Source organism: Bufo gargarizans, chromosome 8 (assembly GCF_014858855.1).
Source record: "Bufo gargarizans isolate SCDJY-AF-19 chromosome 8, ASM1485885v1, whole genome shotgun sequence".
NCBI lineage: Eukaryota > Metazoa > Chordata > Amphibia > Anura > Bufonidae > Bufo > Bufo gargarizans.
This window is the reverse complement of record NC_058087.1, coordinates 184,186,429-184,209,098: the sequence shown is the minus strand read 5'-3', so window position 1 is coordinate 184,209,098 and position 22,670 is coordinate 184,186,429. Positions and strand designations below refer to the sequence as shown.

Genomic DNA, 22,670 nt, shown 5'->3' with positions numbered 1-22,670 from the left:
CTGGTCAGGTTTGAAGTTTGATATAGGGGTCTGATGTTAATATAAAGACTCTGAATATATTTAGAGATTCTGGTCTGGGGTCTGAATAAAGTTAGGGGCCTCTAATGGAGTTTGAGATTAGGAGGGACTCTAAATGTCTGAAATTAATATAGAGGGTCTGAATATATTTAATCACTCCCTTTTATATAAGCCATGCCCACAGGCCGCTCCAGGGTCCTTTAAGGTGCACCTTGTCCTTCTGCTGCCTGAGGCGAAAAACTGAAACGGCGCCCCCCCCACCCATGCCAATTTCTTATCCTAACCCTTTTGCCACAATGAAAGCGCTCATTGCCCATGGCCCTTCTGCTGCCCCCCTCTTGCCCCTACCTGGTGCCTCACCTGGCCTCATTGGTGGTGCACCCCAAACCTACACTGCTGACCTGTAGGCCTTGCTCTGATTATAGGGACAGTTGTCAGAGAGGATGGCGGCTCCTGTACATCCTCACCGCCTATCACAGATGCTCTGAAGTCCTCAAGCCATATCTGTTCAAGTTCCTTCAGGACACGTGCCGAAGTCCAGGCCTGCACTTCCAAGGTGACGAGAACCTATGGGCTTACACCTCTCTATACCCTCCAGGAACAAGAACTGTCTGCTGGGTGGTCGTCTGGACCCCCAATATCCATGCATCACCCTGAAAGTCTTTTTGTATAATTAATATTATTTATTCCAACCCCTTATTCTCACCTGTCAAATTTTACCAGGGATCGCAAAAGCCTGTGAGCAAAACCTACGTAAAACCCTGCAGTATGGAGGGCGATCGGAACACCCCAGTGCAATGGAGCTAAAAGCCATGGTGGTAAGTAAAAAAAAAAAATATAATAAATTAATAAACTAATAATAATTAATAAAATAATAATACTAATGTTGAGACAAATTAAGATATGCAAGATGCATTTTTTTTAACTAACAATCTGTAATGAAAAATGACTCGTTGATGGGAGCATGCTTTGTAACATGTGCGGAGGTCATGGCGCAGGGAGGGGGAGGAACTGAGATCTCTCCATTACCCACTTTCAATACTGGATCCTGTCTGTGTTATCTATATATAGACAATACCTGTCATTGTAATCCTGATGATAATGAGATGACTGCTGCTCCTGCCCTCAGTGTACACAACACATGCTGAAAAGTGCCAGAAGGTGGCAGCCTGTTGTGACTTTAACAGGGTATTCCCATCTTATAAAATGTTGGCATATTACTGATGGGGGTCCGACCTACGGGACCTATGTTTTACAATTTGGCAGGTCTCACCACGTCACTATTCCTTATTTTAAGCTTTTTTTTTCCTGTTTAACAAGTAATATATATTTACCCATAGGCCGGGAGAAGCTCCAAGAGGCAGCTCTTCCTTCTGCCCGGAGGAATTGAGCGACATCTCAAGATAAAGACTTGTTCTGTAAGTGAAATTACTGGAAAAAATGACTTAGAACTCAGTCGTATCTTGAGTCTTTATAGAATACGTGGCCTCCCCTGTATAGATGATTGACTCTTGACCTCTGCAGGTGGCGTTCGATGTCATAGAGGAGATCTGCACAGAGATGGGGGTGCACAGGGACGAGGCGTATAACGAATATGCCATCTTTGCTGTGACTAATAGGGGTAAGTACTGAAGACACAGCTTGGGGCCTCATGCACACGGCAGTTCCGTGCGTTGGGGACTGCAATTTGCGGCGGCCGAGACGGATCGAGACCCATTCAACTTGAATGGGTCCGTCATCCATCCGCACCGCAAAAAAAAAAGAACATGTTCTATTTTTTTGCGGTGCGGAGGCACGGACAGAAACACCACGGAAGCACTCCATAGTGCTTTCGTGGGGTTCCGTGCCTCCGTTCCGCACGGACCCAGTCAAGTGAAATACGGCTACGGCCGGGCAACAGCCGTGTGCATGAGGCCTGACTCTGGGCCGCAGAGTAAACCAGTCACCTGATTGTAGTAGTGAAGCGGGATGTCCGAGTTCTGTGGAGTCTCCATCATATAGATTCTGGTAAATGGTTCTGTCCTTCATTGACTCGTTTCAGGTCAAAATGTGAGGCCCATTAACAGGAAGGAGTACATCCTGGACGTGTCTGCAGAGATGGAGCAGATTGACACCAACTACATGTTTTGGTTCAGACGCGTCATCTGGGCGCAACCACTCAAGTTTGAGAACGAGTTATATGTGACCATGCACTACAACCAGGTAAGGCTACTGTCACACTCGCGTTTGGTGCGGATCCGTCATGGATCTGCACAGACGGATCCGTTCAGATAATACAAACGTCTTCATCCGTTCAGGAAGGATCCGTTTGTATTATCTTTAGCCAAGACGGACCCGTCTTCAACACCACTGAAAGTCAATGGGGGACGGATCCGTTTTCTATTGTGCCAGATTGTGTCATAGAAAGGGCGACACTTGGGTACAGCATAATGACAGACGTAGGGTACAGACTTTGATGCGGGGTTCCTCTTTCTCTGCAGGTGTTGCCGGATTATTTGAAGGGACTATTTAATGTCTTTTCTCATGCTAAACCCACTGAGCAGCAGTTTCAGCAGATCTCGAGACTGGCAGCTCTGCAGCATCGTGCCAAGGACAGCGTCTACCTGCCTACTGCGTGCGTATTCCTCTGCTGTCATGTCACCTTGTCTCCGCTACCTGGAGGATCGTTATTTATAGTCATCCTGCTTCTGACTCCAGGTTCTCCTAGATTTAAGCTCTACATTACAGCGCCCCCTACTGACATTAGAATAAGGGCTCATGCACACGAACGTATTATCTTTCCGTTTCCGATCCTTTTTTTTTTTTTTGTGGACCCATTCATTTAAAAAAAAAAATATTGAAGTTACTCCGTGTACATTCCATTTCCGTATGTCCGTTCCGCAAAAGTATAAAACATGTCCCATTATTGTCCGCATTACAGACAAGGATAGGACTGTTCTATTAGGGGCCAGCTGTTCCATTCCGCAAAATACGGACTGCACACAGACTTCATCCGTACTTTTTGCGGATCCGTGTTATGCGGACTACAAAATATATACGGTCGTGTGCATGAGGCCTAATCTGCATGGCTGATCCTGACTGTGCAGTTAGAGTTACCTATAGACAGTTGACTTCCTATGATACATGGTCCATATTTTGATCCTTATGAATGCTCCTTGCTTTTCTTGAACTCACTGCCGATTCTTCTCTAACTTTGCCGATTCCTTCAGGGTTTTGCAGCCAATAGGGGTTGTAGTCCACGATGCCATGCTCTGTCATAAGTCCTTTTCTTCTTGCAGTCGGGAGGTGCAGGACTACATCCCCAGTCAGTACTACAAGGTGGTAAAGCCTCAGTCTTGGCTGAACATGGTGATGCAGCACATGCAACAGATCCAGCCCCTCAGCCCTCACCAGGGGAGGGCGCAGTTCTTAGGTATGAGCTGAAATGGCTTAGGGTTTATTCACATGCAGCAGATTTGTCTCATTCATCTGAACAGAGGCGGCAGAAACCCACGTTCTTGCTGCCAAAACATATGGGGGAAAAAAATCATTACATATATATTTAATAAGGGAAATTGTTTTATAAGCAATTGTCTTACATTCGCAGTCATACACATTGATAAAAAGAGCCATCCGTTTTCTTCATTGCTGGCGCCTTCTCTCCTCTCCGCAGGCCTGGTCAGTGCATTCCCCATGTTTGGCTCATCCTTCTTCTACATCCAGAGCTGCAGCAACAACATGGTCATCTCTCCGTGTATCCTGGCCATCAATCAGAATGGACTGAACTTCCTCAACAAAGAGACCCACGTATGTATCTATGGCCTAAGGGTCTGCGCACCCAAAACATGTATGACCGTATAGGTCCGTATTACAAATGCCGCCATATACGGTGCTTGTATAAAGCCACATTTACCCACTGCACTGCCATAAATAAAGCTTAATTACTGCACCAACATTTCTGCAACTTTCTAATAGATTGTGTTTCAATTTCACATCATTTTAAAATAAATAATCTCTGATTGCTGTCAGTGAATGGAAATGTCCTTGTTTGCGCCCTAAGGCTGAAAACCGATCCCGACTGACACTGCTAGGGAGCAAATTCCAAGAGAGAGCTCGGACACACCATAATGAGAGATTCACCCGCGTCAGTGGCAAATGATCAAAACAGGTTTTCTGCCTTGGGATGTTTCTATTTACTGACAACAAGCAGAGATGGCTGGTACACAATGATAAATGCATGATCTATGGGTTTCAGACTGCGGGAATGGTGCAGTAGTGCGCATGTGTGACCCGAGCTCCATTCAGTGACTGCTGAGAACAGTGCTACATTATCTCAGTCCCATAGAACTGAATGGAGCATTGTTCACACTCAGTGACAGATGGGGGCCCCAGCAGAGGGACCCCAAACGATCATACATTTACGAACATTAGGCTACGATTTCCAATCTCGTTTCACATTTTTCAATGTTTTCCAGGAGCTGATGGTGACGTTCCCCATGAAGGACATCCAGAGCACTAGGACCCAGCGCCCTGCGCCAGGATTCAGCTACCCTTATGTTGACATCATGCTGGGTGATATGATGTCACAGCGGGTAACACAACTGCAGCTGGAGCAGGTAAAGCAGCGGCGTCCTGTTATACGCTGTGCAATATAAAACAAAGCCTCAAAAACGTAACCGTGGTGTAACTAACATTCAGTGCTTGCTTGTGTAAAGGAACTCTGCTTTCTGTGTGACATCCGGAAATGACTGTCCCCACTGCAAATGTTCCAGGGGTATCTTTCAATAAATGAAGCTCAATCGCTGCGTGATGAAAAGTTTCTGCAACTTTCTAATATGCTTTGTGTTTCAATTTCTCCCCTTTCCCAAGATCTCGGCATGCTGTCAGTGAATGGAAACTTCTTCTGAGCGTCGATCAAGGGGGCTGGATAATCTGCCATTATAAGCAGTTACCAGGTCAGGATAATGGCCCATTCGGACGGCCATAGTGCTTTGCGGGTCCGCAATTTGCACATAGTAGAAAATGCCTATTCTTGCGGACAAGAATAGGACATGCTCTATTTTTTCCAAGGAGCCGCGGAACGGAACCACGGATGCGGACAGCACCGCATCTTTTGAGGCCCCCTTGAAATGAATGGGTCCGCACTCGTTCCACTGTCTGAATGAGCCCTTAGAGTTTAGCCTCTGGATTGAAAACAAGAATGATCGCATTCACTGACAGCAAGCGGAGATCTTGAAAATAGCGATGAACTGAATCGTAAAGCCTATTAGAAAGCTGCAGAATATCTCATGACACTTTGGTGACTTGTACAAGGTGTCGTCCTATCTAATCGCGGTGTGTCGCGGCTCGCAGATAGATTTGCTGTAAAGGCTTCCTGCTGTGAATGACGTCTATATAATCTGTCTGTTCTTTCTCTGCAATCTCTCATGTCACTTTCTGTCCTCTGCTGTACCCGCGGACCCCCCGAGTCACACCTAGTGCCTATGGGTATGTTCCAAGCTTCCTCCTGTCACTCACTAATGTTCATTAAACTCATCATTTAGGGTCATTATCAGAACTGGAGCTGTGCCGTCAGGTGGGGGGGGGGGGCCTGGACGATATACCGTAAAGAGGGCCACCCCCCACTTACACATGCATGCTTGTTGCAAAAAACATGTCCTACTCTTGTCCGTTTTGCGGAGGAGTTTGGAAAATAAACTGAGACATGTACACGGCCGGGATCCGCGATTTGCGGACCACAAAACTGATACGGTCGCGTGATGAGGTCTTATACACAGAAGATAAATCATCTGGTTCCACCAAAATTGCCAAATTCAGCTGATTTTGCCCTGTCATCTAGGATCATTCTCACCTGTAGGGGGCGTATTACTCTCAGTGCTTCTCCTAACCTCCTCTCCTTTTCCTGCAGGGTTTGGAGTTGTGCAGGGTGGTCGCTGTTCACATGGAAAACCTCCTTCTGAGTCGCGATAAGCGGCTAACGCTCCCTCCCAGCGAGATCACTCTGCTCTGATCGTCGCCGTGATGGCCGCAACGGTTTCACTCTGCACTTTAAAAACTTGGAAGATTTGTATACGTGTATGAACCTCACGCATGGTGCTAGATGTAATCACAGCAAGGCTATGCTCAGTATAGGGGCAGCCGCTATGGGGCCCATAGATAGAAGGGCCCCAGTTCAGGTTGGTTCCATGCCCTATGGATGATTTTATAGGCACCACCATGTTACGTTGTGATCACTGGAGATGATGGGGATCCCACCTTTATTGAGTTCAATGATAAAATTCTGTCTCCCTGCAGCCACCACTAGAGGGCGCTCACTACATCCTGATTAAAAGGGTTTTCCCAGGACTTTTTTAAAAATCATTATCTGATTGGTAAGGGTCCCACACCCAGGACCTCCGCCGATCAGCTATTTGAGAAGGCACCGGCGGTACCGCCGCAGCCTTCTCTCAGCTTGCCAAGCACAGCGCCGTACATTGTATAACGGCTCTGCTTGGTATCGCGCTCAGCCCCATTCACTTCAATGAGATTGAGCTGCACCTAGGTCATGTGACCGATGAATATGACATCACATTGACTGGGCAAAGCGGCAAGAAGGCTGCGGCTCAAACAGCTGATCGATGGGGGTGCTGGGTGTCACCCAGCACCCACTGATCATCACTTAAAGGGAACCTGTCAGCGGGATTTTGTGCAAAGAGCTGAGGACATGGGCTGCTAGATCGCCGCTAGCACATCTGCAATACCCAGTCCCCATAGCTCTGTGTGCTTCTATTGTGTAAATAAACCGATTTGATACATATGCAAATGAACCTGAGATGAGTCCTGTCCCTGACTCATCTCACATACAGGACTCATCTCAGGTTAATTTGCATATGTATCAAATCGGTTTATTTACACAATAAAAGCACACAGAGCTATGAGGACTGGGTATTGCGGATGTGCTACCGGCCATCTAGCAACCCATGTCCTCAGCTCTATACACAAAATCCTGGTGACTGGTTCCCTTTAAAAATTCTTGAAAAACTCCTGAAAACTATAAGCAGAAAGCTCCTGAGCTCCCCCTAGTGGTGACTGCAGGCAGATATTAATTTCTAGGAATTACACCCATCACAAGTGACTTTCCATCTTCCTTCTTCTGGATCAACACAGCGTGAAGATTATAGGTTGACAGTGTATGACCCATGTAGCGCACACAGGAGGATTTTTTTTTTTTTTCTGGTTTATTGCATAGGTAACTGTTTTATGGTTTCTCGCACATTAAAGGGGGGGTCTCATGTCTGGGGGGAGGGGGGTTCTGGCTTTACACAGGAGATTGACACATCACAATGGTCTATTTTGGACTGTCTCTTTAAATAAATATCCATTTACAATTTCTCCTGTTTTATAGTCAATTTTTGAACGTTTTTTGTTGGTTTTATAGGTTGTGTATTTCATTGAGTAATTGACATTCAATTTTGTAATTTTTTTTTTACTGTGTTGTAATTTTATTGTCTCACATTTACTGACTAATAAATGTTTACCAAAACTTTATTACATTTCTATGTTTGATTTCCCCAATACGAGGCCAAAATTACGGGCAAGTGCTATATATTACATGGAAGGAAATACCGCCATTATTAGACCGGCTGTGGCACCAGGAGCTGATCCCCCGACCACAGGATATGTACCTGATCGGTTAGGGTCTGACCCCTGGGACCCCCGCCGATCCTGAGAATAAGGGGGGTGATGGGAAAGGTGGGGGACACCGTCTATCTGAGATGCAATGGCGGCCATATGGGATGTCACTCAGCTTTCCCGGGAACAGATATAACTAAGAAATCTTTAAATGGGATTTTCAATCACCTGACCGAAAAAAGACAATTCAGGCACAAGAAATCTGCGCCGGGCCTGGAGAAGTCGGGAAGACGAGGATTGGGGTCAGCCGTGCAGCGGTAATGGCACATGCCTGTTCCTGCTGCTTTAACCCTTTGTTGCTCCAGGCTTGCCAAAGGATGACAAAAGGGTGATTCTGTGTGAACCGTGAACCTGTCACAGGGCATCGGGAAGCAGGTTGTGTCGGCTTAATCAGACTGGCAGGCCAGCGAGGAGCAGAAAAACAGAGAGGTTCAAAGCAGGACAAGGAGAGCGGCAGAGCGCGCTGCTATAGATGTCAGGGGACTTGGCGCCGGATCCGATGCCCAGATTTACAGTATGAAGCTCCGGCAAGAGAGATTCGGACGTTATTAGCCTGAAACCTGGTGTACACGGACGTCACACGTCTACCACATACATGTATGTTACCAGGGGCTTACATGTGTAATGGGTGAAGGTCCGGTGGCTGCGAGCCCCGCTGATCGCATGGGCCCAGGGCAAGTGTTCACAGGGGGTCGCTGTCCATCAAGGTCCATTGGGCACAGTCAAGTAGGAGCTCTCTGGCACTGCTATGGGAGCACTCTAACTGTGATTGCTTGAGAGCACTGTTTTGCTGTCACTATTTTTGGGGCACTCTCTAGCAGACACTGTTTATGGGGGCACTCTCTAGCAGACACTGTTTATGGGGGCACTTTCTGGCAGACACTGTCTATGAGGGCACTCTGTAGAGGACACAGTTTATGGGGGGCACTCTCTTGATGATACTGTTATTAGGAGCACTCTCTTCCTGGCGCTGTTTATGGGGGCACTCTCTGGATACTGTTTCTAGGAGCACTCTCTTTCTGGCACTGTTTATGGGGGCACTCTCTTGATGATACTGTTTCTAGGAGCACTCTCTAGCAGACCCTGTTTATGGGGGCACTCCCTTGATGATACTGTTTCTAGGAGCACTCTCTAGCAGACCCTGTTTATGGGGGCACTCTGTTGATGATACTGTTTCTAGGAGCACTCTCTTCCTGGCACTGTTTATGGGGGCACTCTGTTGATGATACTGTTTCTAGGAGCACTCTCTTACTGGCACTCTTTATGGGGGCACTCTCTTGATGATACTGTTTCTAGAAGCACTCTCTTTCTGGCACTGTTTATGGGGGCACTCTCTTGATACTGTTTCTAGGAGCACTCTCTTTCTGGCACTGTTTATGGGGGCACTCTCTTGCTGGGACTATATATGTGACTAATCTCTATCAGACACTGTTTATGGGGCACTCTCTTGATTATACTGTTTCTAGAAGCACTCTTTCTGGCACTTTTTTAGGAACACTCTCTTTCTGGCACTGTTTATGGGGGCACTCTCTTGATGATACTGTTTCTAGGAGCACTCTCTATCAGATCCTGTTTATCGGGCACTCTCTTGATGATACTGTTTCTAGAAGCACTCTCTTTCTTGCACTGTTTATAGGGGCGCTCTCTTGATGATACTGTTTCTAGAAGCACTCTTTCTGGCACTTTTTTAGGAGCACTCTCTTTCTGGCACTGTTTATGGGGGCACTCTCTTGATGATACTGTTTCTAGAAGCACTCTCTTTCTGGCACTGTTTATGGGGGCACTCTATTGATACTGTTTCTAGGAGCACTCTCTTTCTGACACTGTTTATGGGGGCACTCTCTTGATAAAACTATTTCTAGGAGAACTCTCTAGCAGACCCTGTTTATGGGGGCACTCTCTTGATACTGTTTCTAGGAGCACTCTCTTTCTGACACTGTTTATGGGGGCACTCTCTTGATAAAACTATTTCTAGGAGCACTCTCTAGCAGACCCTGTTTATGGGGGCACTCTCTTGATACTGTTTCTAGGAGCACTCTCTTTCTGACACTGTTTATGGGGGCACTCTCTTGATAAAACTATTTCTAGGAGAACTCTCTAGCAGACCCTGTTTATGGGGCACTCTCTTGATGATACTGTTTCTAGGAGCACTCTCTTACTGGCACTGTTTATGGGGGCACTCTCTTGATGATATTGTGTCTAGAAGCACTCTCTTCTGGCACTATTTATGGGGGCACTCTCTTGCTGGGACTATATATGTGACCACTCTCTATCAGACACTGCTTATGGGGCACTCTCTTGATGATACTGTTTCTAGAAGCACTCTCTAGCAGACCCTGTTTAAGGGGGCACTCTCTTGATGATACTGTTTCTAGGAACACTCTCTAGCAGACCCTGTTTATGGGGGCACTCTCTTGATGATACTGTTTCTAGGAGCACTCTCTAGCAGACCCTGTTTATGGGGGCACTCTCTTGATGATACTGTTTCTAGAAGCACTCTCTTCCTGGCACTGTTTATGGGGGCACTCTGAAGATGATACTGTTTCTAGGCTCACTCTCTTACTGGCACTCTTTATGGGGGCACTCTCTTGATGATACTGTTTCTAGAAGCACTCTCTTTCTGGCACTCTTTATGGGGCACTCTCTTGATTATACTGTTTCTAGAAGCACTCTCTTTCTGACACTGTTTATGGGGGCACTCCCTTGATGATACTGTTTCTAGGAGCACTCTCTAGCAGACCCTGTTTAAGAGGGCACTCTCTTGATGATACTGTTTCTAGGAGCACTCTCTAGCAGACCCTGTTTATGGGGGCACTCCCTTGATGATACTGTTTCTAGGAGCACTCTCTAGCAGACCCTGTTTATGGGGGCACTCTCTTGATGATACTGTTTCTAGAAGCACTCTCTTCCTGGCACTGTTTATGGGGGCACTCTGAAGATGATACTGTTTCTAGGCTCACTCTCTTACTGGCACTCTTTATGGGGGCACTCTCTTGATGATACTGTTTCTAGAAGCACTCTCTTTCTGGCACTCTTTATGGGGCACTCTCTTGATTATACTGTTTCTAGAAGCACTCTCTTTCTGGCACTGTTTCTAGGACCACTCTCTTTCTGGCACTGTTTATGGGGGGGCACTCTCTTGATGATACTGTTTCTAGAAGCACTCTTTCTGGCACTTTTTTAGGAGCACTCTCTTTCTGGCACTGTTTATGGGGGCACTCTCTTGATGATACTGTTTATAGGAGCACTCGCTATCAGATCCTGTTTATCGGGCACTCTCTTGATGATACTGTTTCTAGAAGCACTCTCTTTCTTGCACTGTTTATGGGGGGCACTCTCTTGATGATACTGTTTCTAGAAGCACTCTTTCTGGCACTTTTTTAGGAGCACTCTCTTTCTGGCACTGTTTATGGGGGCACTCTCTTGATTATACTGTTTCTAGAAGCACTCTCTTTCTGGCACTGTTTATGGGGGCACTCTCTTGATACTGTTTCTAGGAGCACTCTCTTTCTGACACTGTTTATGGGGGCACTCTCTTGATAAAACTATTTCTAGGAGAACTCTCTAGCAGACCCTGTTTATGGGGCACTCTCTTGATGATACTGTTTCTAGGAGCACTCTCTTTCTGGCACTGTTTATGGGGGCACTCTCTTGATGATATTGTTTCTAGAAGCACTCTCTTTCTGGCACTGTTTATGGGGGCACTCTCTTGCTGGGACTATATATGTGACCACTCTCTATCAGACACTGTTTATGGGGGCACTCTCTTGATTATACTGTTTCTAGGAGCACTCTCTTACTGGCACTGTTTATGGGGGCACTCTCTTGATGATACTGTTTCTAGGAGCACTCTGTTTCTGGCACTGTTTATGGGGGCACTCTCTTGATGATATTGTTTCTAGAAGCACTCTCTTCTGGCACTGTTTATGGGGGCACTCTCTTGCTGGGACTATATATGTGACCACTCTCTATCAGACACTGTTTATGGGGCACTCTCTTGATGATACTGTTTCTAGAAGCACTCTCTAGCAGACCCTGTTTATGGGGGCACTCCCTTGATGATACTGTTTCTAGGAGCACTCTTTCTGGCACTTTTTTAGGAGCACTCTCTTTCTGGGACTATATATGTGACCACTCTCTATCAGACACTGTTTATGGGGCACTCTCTTGATGATACTGTTTCTAGGAGAACTCTCTAGCAGACCCTGTTTATGGGGGCACTCTCTTGATGATACTGTTTCTAGGAAAACTCTCTAGCAGACCCTGTTTATGGGGGCACTCTCTTGATGATACTGTTTCTAGGAAAACTCTCTAGCAGACCCTGTTTATGGGGGCACTCTCTTGATGATACTGTTTCTAGGAGCACTCTCTTACTGGCACTCTTTATGGGGGCACTCTCTTGATGATACTGTTTCTAGAAGCACTCTCTTTCTGGCACTGTTTATGGGGGCACTCTCTTGATACTGTTTCTAGGAGCACTCTCTTTCTGGCACTGTTTATGGGGGCACTCTCTTGCTGGGACTATATATGTGACTAATCTCTATCAGACACTGTTTATGGGGCACTCTCTTGATTATACTGTTTCTAGAAGCACTCTTTCTGGCACTTTTTTAGGAACACTCTCTTTCTGGCACTGTTTATGGGGGCACTCTCTTGATGATACTGTTTCTAGGAGCACTCTCTATCAGATCCTGTTTATCGGGCACTCTCTTGATGATACTGTTTCTAGAAGCACTCTCTTTCTTGCACTGTTTATAGGGGCGCTCTCTTGATGATACTGTTTCTAGAAGCACTCTTTCTGGCACTTTTTTAGGAGCACTCTCTTTCTGGCACTGTTTATGGGGGCACTCTCTTGATGATACTGTTTCTAGAAGCACTCTCTAACTGGCACTGTTTATGGGGGCACTCTATTGATACTGTTTCTAGGAGCACTCTCTTTCTGACACTGTTTATGGGGGCACTCTCTTGATAAAACTATTTCTAGGAGAACTCTCTAGCAGACCCTGTTTATGGGGGCACTCTCTTGATACTGTTTCTAGGAGCACTCTCTTTCTGACACTGTTTATGGGGGCACTCTCTTGATAAAACTATTTCTAGGAGAACTCTCTAGCAGACCCTGTTTATGGGGCACTCTCTTGATGATACTGTTTCTAGGAGCACTCTCTTACTGGCACTGTTTATGGGGGCACTCTCTTGATGATATTGTGTCTAGAAGCACTCTCTTCTGGCACTATTTATGGGGGCACTCTCTTGCTGGGACTATATATGTGACCACTCTCTATCAGACACTGCTTATGGGGCACTCTCTTGATGATACTGTTTCTAGAAGCACTCTCTAGCAGACCCTGTTTAAGGGGGCACTCTCTTGATGATACTGTTTCTAGGAACACTCTCTAGCAGACCCTGTTTATGGGGGCACTCTCTTGATGATACTGTTTCTAGGAGCACTCTCTAGCAGACCCTGTTTATGGGGGCACTCTCTTGATGATACTGTTTCTAGAAGCACTCTCTTCCTGGCACTGTTTATGGGGGCACTCTGAAGATGATACTGTTTCTAGGCTCACTCTCTTACTGGCACTCTTTATGGGGGCACTCTCTTGATGATACTGTTTCTAGAAGCACTCTCTTTCTGGCACTCTTTATGGGGCACTCTCTTGATTATACTGTTTCTAGAAGCACTCTCTTTCTGACACTGTTTATGGGGGCACTCCCTTGATGATACTGTTTCTAGGAGCACTCTCTAGCAGACCCTGTTTAAGAGGGCACTCTCTTGATGATACTGTTTCTAGGAGCACTCTCTAGCAGACCCTGTTTATGGGGGCACTCCCTTGATGATACTGTTTCTAGGAGCACTCTCTAGCAGACCCTGTTTATGGGGGCACTCTCTTGATGATACTGTTTCTAGAAGCACTCTCTTCCTGGCACTGTTTATGGGGGCACTCTGAAGATGATACTGTTTCTAGGCTCACTCTCTTACTGGCACTCTTTATGGGGGCACTCTCTTGATGATACTGTTTCTAGAAGCACTCTCTTTCTGGCACTCTTTATGGGGCACTCTCTTGATTATACTGTTTCTAGAAGCACTCTCTTTCTGGCACTGTTTCTAGGACCACTCTCTTTCTGGCACTGTTTATGGGGGGGCACTCTCTTGATGATACTGTTTCTAGAAGCACTCTTTCTGGCACTTTTTTAGGAGCACTCTCTTTCTGGCACTGTTTATGGGGGCACTCTCTTGATGATACTGTTTATAGGAGCACTCGCTATCAGATCCTGTTTATCGGGCACTCTCTTGATGATACTGTTTCTAGAAGCACTCTCTTTCTTGCACTGTTTATGGGGGGCACTCTCTTGATGATACTGTTTCTAGAAGCACTCTTTCTGGCACTTTTTTAGGAGCACTCTCTTTCTGGCACTGTTTATGGGGGCACTCTCTTGATTATACTGTTTCTAGAAGCACTCTCTTTCTGGCACTGTTTATGGGGGCACTCTCTTGATACTGTTTCTAGGAGCACTCTCTTTCTGACACTGTTTATGGGGGCACTCTCTTGATAAAACTATTTCTAGGAGAACTCTCTAGCAGACCCTGTTTATGGGGCACTCTCTTGATGATACTGTTTCTAGGAGCACTCTCTTTCTGGCACTGTTTATGGGGGCACTCTCTTGATGATATTGTTTCTAGAAGCACTCTCTTTCTGGCACTGTTTATGGGGGCACTCTCTTGCTGGGACTATATATGTGACCACTCTCTATCAGACACTGTTTATGGGGGCACTCTCTTGATTATACTGTTTCTAGGAGCACTCTCTTACTGGCACTGTTTATGGGGGCACTCTCTTGATGATACTGTTTCTAGGAGCACTCTGTTTCTGGCACTGTTTATGGGGGCACTCTCTTGATGATATTGTTTCTAGAAGCACTCTCTTCTGGCACTGTTTATGGGGGCACTCTCTTGCTGGGACTATATATGTGACCACTCTCTATCAGACCCTGTTTATGGGGGCACTCCCTTGATGATACTGTTTCTAGGAGCACTCTTTCTGGCACTTTTTTAGGAGCACTCTCTTTCTGGGACTATATATGTGACCACTCTCTATCAGACACTGTTTATGGGGCACTCTCTTGATGATACTGTTTCTAGGAGAACTCTCTAGCAGACCCTGTTTATGGGGGCACTCTCTTGATGATACTGTTTCTAGGAAAACTCTCTAGCAGACCCTGTTTATGGGGGCACTCTCTTGATGATACTGTTTCTAGGAAAACTCTCTAGCAGACCCTGTTTATGGGGGCACTCTCTTGATGATACATGTTTCTAGGAGCACTCTCTAGCAGACCCTGTTTATGGGGGCACTCTCTTGATACTGTTTCTAGGAGCACTCTCTATCAGACACTGTTTATGGGGCACTCCCTTGATGATACTGTTTCTAGGAGCACTCTCTAGCAGACCCTGTTTATGGGGGCACTCTCTTGATGATACTGTTTCTAGGAGCACTCTCTAGCAGACCCTGTTTATGGGGGCACTTTCTTGATGATACTGTTTCTAGGAGCACTCTCTTTCTGGCACTGTTTATGGGGGCACTCTGTTGATGATACTGTTTCTAGGAGCACTCTCTTTCTGGCACTGTTTATGGGGGGCACTCTCTTTGATTATACTGTTTCTAGAAGCACTCTCTTCCTGGCACTGTTTATGGGGGCACTCTCTTGATAAAACTGTTTCTAGGAGCACTCTCTAGCAGACCCTGTTTATGGGGGCACTCTGTTGATGATACTGTTTCTAGGAGCACTCTTTCTGGCACTGTTTATGGGGGCACTCTGTTGATGATACTGTTTCTAGGAGCACTCTCTTTCTGGCACTGTTTATGGGGCGCACTCTGTTGATGATACTGTTTCTAGGAGCACTCTCTTTCTGGCACTGTTTATGGGGGCACTCTGTTGATGATACTGTTTCTAGAAGCACTCTCTTTCTGGCACTGTTTATGGGGGCACTCTGTTGATGATACTGTTTCTAGGAGCACTCTCTTTCTGGCACTGTTTATGGGGGGCACTCTCTTGCTGGGACTATATATGTGACTACTTTCTATCAGACACAGATCATATTTTTTCCGCTTTTAGTCCCGTACATAACACATTAGCGCTGCAATAACTAGCAGGCACTAGGACAGACAGACTTACATCTGGGTCCTGATGGCAGTCGCCGTGTCACTAAGCACCTGCCCAATGATAGGGGAGAAGAACCTCGAGCCGGTGTAGGCCCTCAGAAGCCATCTTGGTACACCAGTTGCTGACCTGCAGCCATGTTTGTACTCCACCCCCTGTAAGACGTTACTCTAGTCACGTCGACACTATAGTAAAGCACCAAAACAAAAGGTGCCCCTATGTGCCTGATCCTAGGGAAACATTTCTCAGGCCTAAGGTCGTCAAATAAAAGGCCAAAGCAATGGCATTTGGACACATTTAACGAATGACGGTGTATGTTCTTTATCCTATGGGGACATAAAAGACATTGAATGTCAGTAAATGGGGCAGGCACTAACGAGGACAGCCCCAATCCATTGGGTCTTCCAGTTGCTTTCTGCGTCACACGGTTGCCCCGCCTACTAGTTTGATTGGCATGTCGCCTGACCAATCCTCGTAAGGATCTCCTCAGACCGGGCCTGTCACAGCGGCGGGTCGCTTGCGCAGCGAGAGCCGTTCTTCGGTTGTGTGGATGAGAGGGAACCAGGCGGTGAATGGAAACGGACACCTGACTGACTGAGTCTTCGGCCATGCCCGTCTCCAGCCCCGGGTGAGCCATGTCCGTAAGCGGTTATACCGACCTCCGGGAGAAGCTGCAGTCCTTGTCCCGGGAAACCCCGCCACCTTCCGGCATGAAGAAACGAAAGCAGCCGGCCTCAGACACGGAGGAGGAGGAGGAGGGAGCGCTGTCCGACCAGGAGGAGGAAGAAGCCCGGAAGGTGCGCTCCGGGATCCGCCAGGTCCGCCTCTTCTCCCCGGAGGAGTGCTCCCTTATCGAGTCCAAGATAGACGACGTGGTGTCCCGGGCCGACAAGGGGCTGTACCGGGAGCACACGGTGGACCGCGCGCCGCTGCGCAACAAGTACTTCTTCGGGGAGGGCTACACGTACGGGGCGCAGCTGCAGAAGCGGGGCCCGGGCCAGGAGCGGCTCTACCCCAAGGGCGAGGTGGACGACATCCCGGAGTGGGTGCACGAGCTGGTGATCCGGCGCCTGGTGGAGCAGCGCGTCATCCCGGAGGGCTTCGTCAACAGCGCCGTCATCAACGACTACCAGCCCGGAGGCTGCATCGTCTCGCACGTGGACCCCATCCACATCTTCGAGCGGCCGATCGTCTCCGTCTCCTTCTTCAGCGACTCCGCGCTCTGCTTCGGCTGCAAGTTCCAGTTCAAGCCGATCCGGGTGTCCGAGCCCGTGCTCTTCCTGCCGGTCCGCCGGGGCAGCGTCACCGTGCTCAGGTAACCCCCCCCCCCCAAATTAGCTGGGACTTCTAGTCGCCCTTCCCCCCCCCATTAGCTGGGAGTTGTAGTAGTTCCCCCCCTCCCCAGCTGGGAGTTGTAGTAGTTCCTCCCTCGTCTCCCCCCCCCCCCCAATTAGCTGGGACTTGTAGTCGCCGTTCCCCCTCATTAGCTGGGAGTTGTAGTAGTTCCTCCCTCGTCTCCCCCCCCCCCCCCCCTCATTAGCTGGGAGTTGTAGTAGTTCCTCCCTCGTCTCTCGCCCCCCCCCCCCCCTCATTAGCTGGGAGTTGTAGTAGTTCCTCCCTCGTCTCTCGCCCCCCCCCCCTCATTAGCTGGGAGTTGTAGTAGTTCCTCCCTCGTCTCCCCCCCCCCCCCCCTCTCTAGCTGGGAGTTGTAGTAGTTCCTCCCTCGTCTCCCCCCCCCCCTCTCATTAGCTGGGAGTTGTAGTAGTTCCTCCCTCGTCTCTCCCCCCCCCCCCCTTCCTCATTAGCTGGGAGTTGTAGTAGTTCCTACCTCGTCTCTCTCCCCCCCCCCCCCCCATTAGCTGGGACTTGTAGTAGTTCCTCCCTCATCTCCCCCCTCATTAGCTTTGGGGTCCCCCCACTAATGGCATTCCTAGTGATACAACCTGCTGATCCTTCCTGTGCAGCACAAGCCTATACTGGGGCTCAGTAGTTGGGGGGGGGGGGGGGGTCACATGCTGTCTGAATCCAGTTGTAGCTGACAGCTGCCCCCCCTGACACTAATATGGGGCTCAGCCACTGCAGTAGAGCGGGGGGGCACACAGGTGGCGGAGGGTCTGACGTGTAGATGAGGACAGATGAGATGAGCAGCTGCCAAACGCATCTGATGCCGCCTGTCTAATCAGGGAACTTGGGATTGGTCAGGACCGATCCTGGTGGCATCAGATGAGAGCTCTGTAACCAGCAGGAGAACCACAACTCCCAGCAATGCCCTGATGGCGTCTTCGGTTTCCCAGATCCCGCTGGCACGCTTGTACCAGGACGGAGCGCCTGCCCTGACTCATCATGACTGTCACAGGGCGGCCAAATGTCAGTGACTTGGCCCCGGACCCCCGCGTGTGGGGGAGGGGGCCCTTAATGTGTCTTCCAGGTGCCGGGACTTTCTCGCTGCCAAGTGTTGGTTCCCAGAAGTGCAGAAGCCTCCAGTCTGGGGGCAGGCATCATATGGGGATGGCGTGTGCCAGTCTGACACCCAGAACAAGGGCACCGGCCGCCCATAACCTGACAGGTCGCTCACCTTCTTAGTGCTGATCCGCAGCGATTAGCCGTAAGCCGGATTATATCTAGGGTATAACCAGAACCGGTCCAGCCTCGTCCTGATGAGGGGGTGATCTTTCCCACTATTGGGCTGTTTGTTGTGGGTCAGGACTGTGGAGGGCAGTGCGGCTGTAGAAGAGGTTAAATTGCGGGGTGATCTCCTGTATTTTGGGGTCATCCCTGACCGCGTTCCTTGCGTTATCGCCACCCCTTCCTCATTTATCCCAGCCCTGTGATGACGCGGGCCCCCGGGGGCCCCACATTGTGTTGGTTTCCACTTGTCACTCGTCCGTCATTGGAAAGGTGCAAGCGTGAAATCGGATCACCGGTCCCTGTGCCAGCGGGAGGAGCGGGCCAGTGCATGATGGGTAATGGGTCACTCAGTGAAAGCTGCTTTACTAGCCATTCCCCATCATATTAAGGAATGCAGGTCCAGCGAAAGGGAAATCGCATAACTAGCACTTCCACACAAAGCCACGTGTGAGTTTCACAGGAGATAAGTGTTTGGCAGCTGCTTATCTCCACCCGGCAGCCCCCCTCCCCACTGCAGAGCATCGCTGGGCAGTCACCGCCATCTTGAATCTGAGCTCCCTCTTACATTTGTAGTTGACTTGGATGCACACTATTATTGTTATCAGCCAGCGAGCTGTGTGACTGGGTCTGCTGTATGTCGCTGCAGCTTTGGCTCACTGTGTCTCTTTCTTGCAGTGGATACGCCGCTGACGAGATCACGCACTGCATCCGGCCTCAGGACATCAAGGAGCGCCGCGCTGTCATCATACTAAGGAAGTAAGTCCTTCACCCGTTTCTGCTGCAACGCGGCTTTCACTCGCTCCAGTTTGCAGCCCCACCTCTGTACGTCCATTGCCAAGGCAGTGTGTGGCGCCCACACCCCCTGCATGCCGCATATGTTGCTTGAAGGGCGATGAGGCGAACAGAGGATCAGACACCCCGGCCTTATACAACAAGAATTTCCCTTCAGGCAGACTATCAGGATGTGAAATCCACCAACCACGGGACAGGAGGGTGACGCATCCTGTGACAACGCGCCGTCCTGGCATGCTGAATACATTCATGAGACATTGGATGCGAGGGCTCAGTGTGCGAGTCTGGTTAAAGGGGATCCCCAAAATGGGATTAGCACTGAGCCCAGGCAGAGAAGGGTTAAGGAGAATTGGCAAAACCAGTTGTACCCGTAAGATGACCGTCCCATCCCCGTATTCACACGCATGCTCGGTAGAGAATGTAAGAGTTCTCAGTGGAAAGGAGGAGAAAGCTGCTGCCAGACTCCTCTGCAGTGAGAAGGAAAGGATCGGGCAGTTAAAATCCAACATGCGTGATCTGCCATCAGACGAGAGTCAGGAGGCCCCACATTGTAGATGGTCATGCGGTCCTGACGGAATCTGCATGTTCAGCCCGCTTACAGCTAATGTGTATGGCCGGCTTTAAACCGCGTTTTTTTTTGTACAGAAGGGGGAGGTAGGGGTGTGCTGGAACTTCTTCCTGATGTATTGGGGCGTAAACCTGGCTCGGATGGTCCCACGTGTGGCCTGTAAACACCACGGCTCCTAGATTTTTAGACTTTGCAGTCAAAGGCGCCCATTGAGTTTTCTTTAGCCTGCAGCCCTGCAATCTGTTAATATTGGCAGGGATTGATTATATATGTGTCTCTTGCAGAACAAGAACAGAAGCTCCGCGTCTGGAAGTCAAGACCATGAGCAGCAGTCATCACCCGGAGAGGTTATCTGGTAGTAACAGGCAACATATCCTGAAACCAAAGCGGTCCCACCGCAAGGCTGACCCTGATGCAGCTCACCGGTAAGTGAAGGGATCGCACACGGGGTGAGTGGTACGGAGCCGGCCATACAGCACCTACAGAGCTGTTCTGGTGGATTTTAAGCTTCATATAAGTGAAGCATTATTTTTTTTATCTTTTGGAGGGGAAGGGGGAGGCACATAATATGGCGCCATATGACGGCATCGTACAATGTCTCTGTGCTGCAGTGCCTCTGTACAGCAGAACTGCGTACGTGAGACGTTGTTCTTGTAGGTCTCCAGTTCCTATATTAAAAGGGTTCTCCGGGATTTTAATATTAATGACCTTCTCAGGATAGGGGCATCCATTTCAGATAGGCTGGGGTCCAACACATGGCACCCCAGCTCATCAGCTGTATGAAGGGAAGGTGCGCATGTGCCATCTCTCTTCCTGCTCGCCAGAGTGAGCAAGAAGGGAGACGGAGTGCGCCGTCTCATACAGCTGATCGGCGGGGGTGCCAGTTGTCAGACCCCGATCTGATATTAATGCCCCTTTCCTGTGGATAGGTTATCAATATTAAAATCCCAGAGAACCCCTTTAATCCCTGAGAATACTTGGATTAAAGGGGCTATCCCACTAGATGGGGTCTAAGTGTGATCAGTGGGAGTCTGACTGCTAGAGTAGAGGGGCCCCCACCCTATTTAAATGGAGCGGTGATTGCACATTCCTGCTCTGTTGGCCTCCTGGAGTGCTCTGCCATCTGCAGAGTGGGGCAGTGTGGTAGCGGACATGCACAATCGCCACTTCATTCAAATGGAAATATGGAGCCCCCATTCTCATGATTGTTAGGTGTCCCAGCAGTCAGACCTCAAATGGCCATTATCCCCTATCCTGTGGGTAGGGGGTTCCTATTCCAAATTCATAGGGCATTGTAACTGGAGGAGCACGGCAGTTCTCGGCTTGTAGTGCTGGGTGAACTTAAAGTGGTTGTTCACCCCCAGGGCCCTCTGATCCCTGCCGCTGGGTTCTAGCTCCTTCACTCTACCGCTGTTGATGCAGTTCGGCGCTGGCATCTGATTTGACGCAGGTCACGTGGCCGCTGCAGCCTATCACTTGCCGCAGTGGTGACATGTCGAAAGGCCCAGGGGGTGAACAGCTCCTTTTAAAGGTGTTTTCAGAATTCTTTTTCGTCTGTTTCCATTGTGACGGTGCTATGGGGTCATCTCTCAGCTTTCCTAGAGAACTAAAGGGCAAGAATTCCTAGTCCTCCCTAGATGCATCTCTCTTACGGCAGGTCATTAGCTATTTAGGAGAGGGGGGGGGGGGGTGACATCCCTCATGGTAGAGGAAAGGATTAATAGGGTGTGATGTGTGATCGTGTTATATACCTGACCCCCTCCTGCCTCTCCCCCCACAGACCTCGCATCCTCGAAATGGATAAAGAGGAGAACAGAAGGTCTGTGCTTTTACCAAAACCCAGGAGACGAAGCAACTTCAGCTCTGAGAACTATTGGCGGAGGCCTTATGATTATGTGGACAACTATACGGATATGGGAGAGGACGAGGACAGCCCGGCCCGCAAGGTGAAAATGAGGCGACACTGAGAGCACTCTTCCAAGGACTCTGCTCCCCGCTCGCTGGATTGTGGAACTCCTTATATATACTTTTTTTTTTTTTTTTTTTTTTTTTTTTTTTTCCCTTACTCGGTTGTTGGAAGCCCCAGTCCCGTTTCTTCTCTAAATCGATGCACCACGTTCCGGATCCGGTCTGCAGCGCTCCCCACGAGGCTGCCCCAGCCCAGCATTGTCGCTGCGGTGGCAGCCTGCGCTCACTTTGTAGGAGACCTTCACCCAAGTCTTGGTTGACGACGTTCAGTCCTTTCTTTATTTTATTTTTTCTGTCCCTAAATTGAGGATAAGAGCTACGAGGCGCCAGCCAGTGGGTGCGCCGTCCCCCCCGAGGCAGCGGCGGTCGCCATGTCACCCTCTCTTCTCTTACAAAAAAAAATAAAAAATTTGTTAGGAACTGTCTTCAGTGTTTTTCAGATGATCGATGCAGATGTTTTATTTCTAGCAATATAAGCACTAATAATAATAAAATATACAAGCAGATTTCTTTTTATTCTGTACCGCCTCCATTTGTTTGTAAATTATCCAATTAAATTCTGTTTTGCTGAAATCGCCAAGGCCCTGTTTATCTAAACGCCGGGATGTAAATGTCAAATGTTAAGGGGTTCCTCTGCTGTCATGGGTTGTTGGAGACATATGATACTTCAGTGCCAGATGCAGAATTACTGCTGCTTCCCATCTCTGCCGGGGTTGATTCAGTCCCCTCTCCTGACAGGTCTGTTTTTATTAATTAGTTGCATTCCACATGCTATAATAATTCTGGGCATCTATACTTATGACTGTTTTATTCCTGCTAGAAGTTATGAATGAATTGCTAGCAGTTTGCAATGAAGGTCAAGATGGGTGTTACTGCATTTGGGGGGGGGGGG

The 22,670-nt window shown here is 48.5% G+C and overlaps 2 protein-coding genes across 2 annotated transcripts in view; both read left to right on the top strand.

Annotated features, from left to right (window-relative positions):
- The window catches only part of MYO15A (myosin XVA), a 74,301-nt gene extending 67,610 nt beyond the window's left edge, over nucleotides 1–6,691 (top strand). The window contains exons 51-60 of the mRNA XM_044304569.1: nucleotides 444–574; nucleotides 742–836; nucleotides 1,359–1,436; nucleotides 1,543–1,639; nucleotides 2,060–2,220; nucleotides 2,499–2,632; nucleotides 3,297–3,430; nucleotides 3,671–3,804; nucleotides 4,473–4,613; nucleotides 5,906–6,691. Coding sequence (XP_044160504.1) covers nucleotides 444–574; nucleotides 742–836; nucleotides 1,359–1,436; nucleotides 1,543–1,639; nucleotides 2,060–2,220; nucleotides 2,499–2,632; nucleotides 3,297–3,430; nucleotides 3,671–3,804; nucleotides 4,473–4,613; nucleotides 5,906–6,007 — 1,207 coding nt within the window. The 3' untranslated portion in view covers nucleotides 6,008–6,691. The remainder of the gene's footprint in view (nucleotides 1–443; nucleotides 575–741; nucleotides 837–1,358; nucleotides 1,437–1,542; nucleotides 1,640–2,059; nucleotides 2,221–2,498; nucleotides 2,633–3,296; nucleotides 3,431–3,670; nucleotides 3,805–4,472; nucleotides 4,614–5,905) is intronic.
- Nucleotides 6,692–16,280: 9,589 nt separating this feature from the next.
- On the top strand, nucleotides 16,281–22,294 carry ALKBH5 (alkB homolog 5, RNA demethylase). Its single transcript, XM_044303254.1, has 4 exons — nucleotides 16,281–17,137; nucleotides 19,126–19,206; nucleotides 20,095–20,235; nucleotides 21,591–22,294. The coding sequence occupies exons 1-4, from the start codon at nucleotides 16,458–16,460 to the stop codon at nucleotides 21,775–21,777; spliced, it is 1,089 nt and encodes a 362-aa protein (XP_044159189.1). The 5' UTR covers nucleotides 16,281–16,457; the 3' UTR covers nucleotides 21,778–22,294.
- The last annotated feature ends 376 nt before the right edge of the window (nucleotides 22,295–22,670 follow it).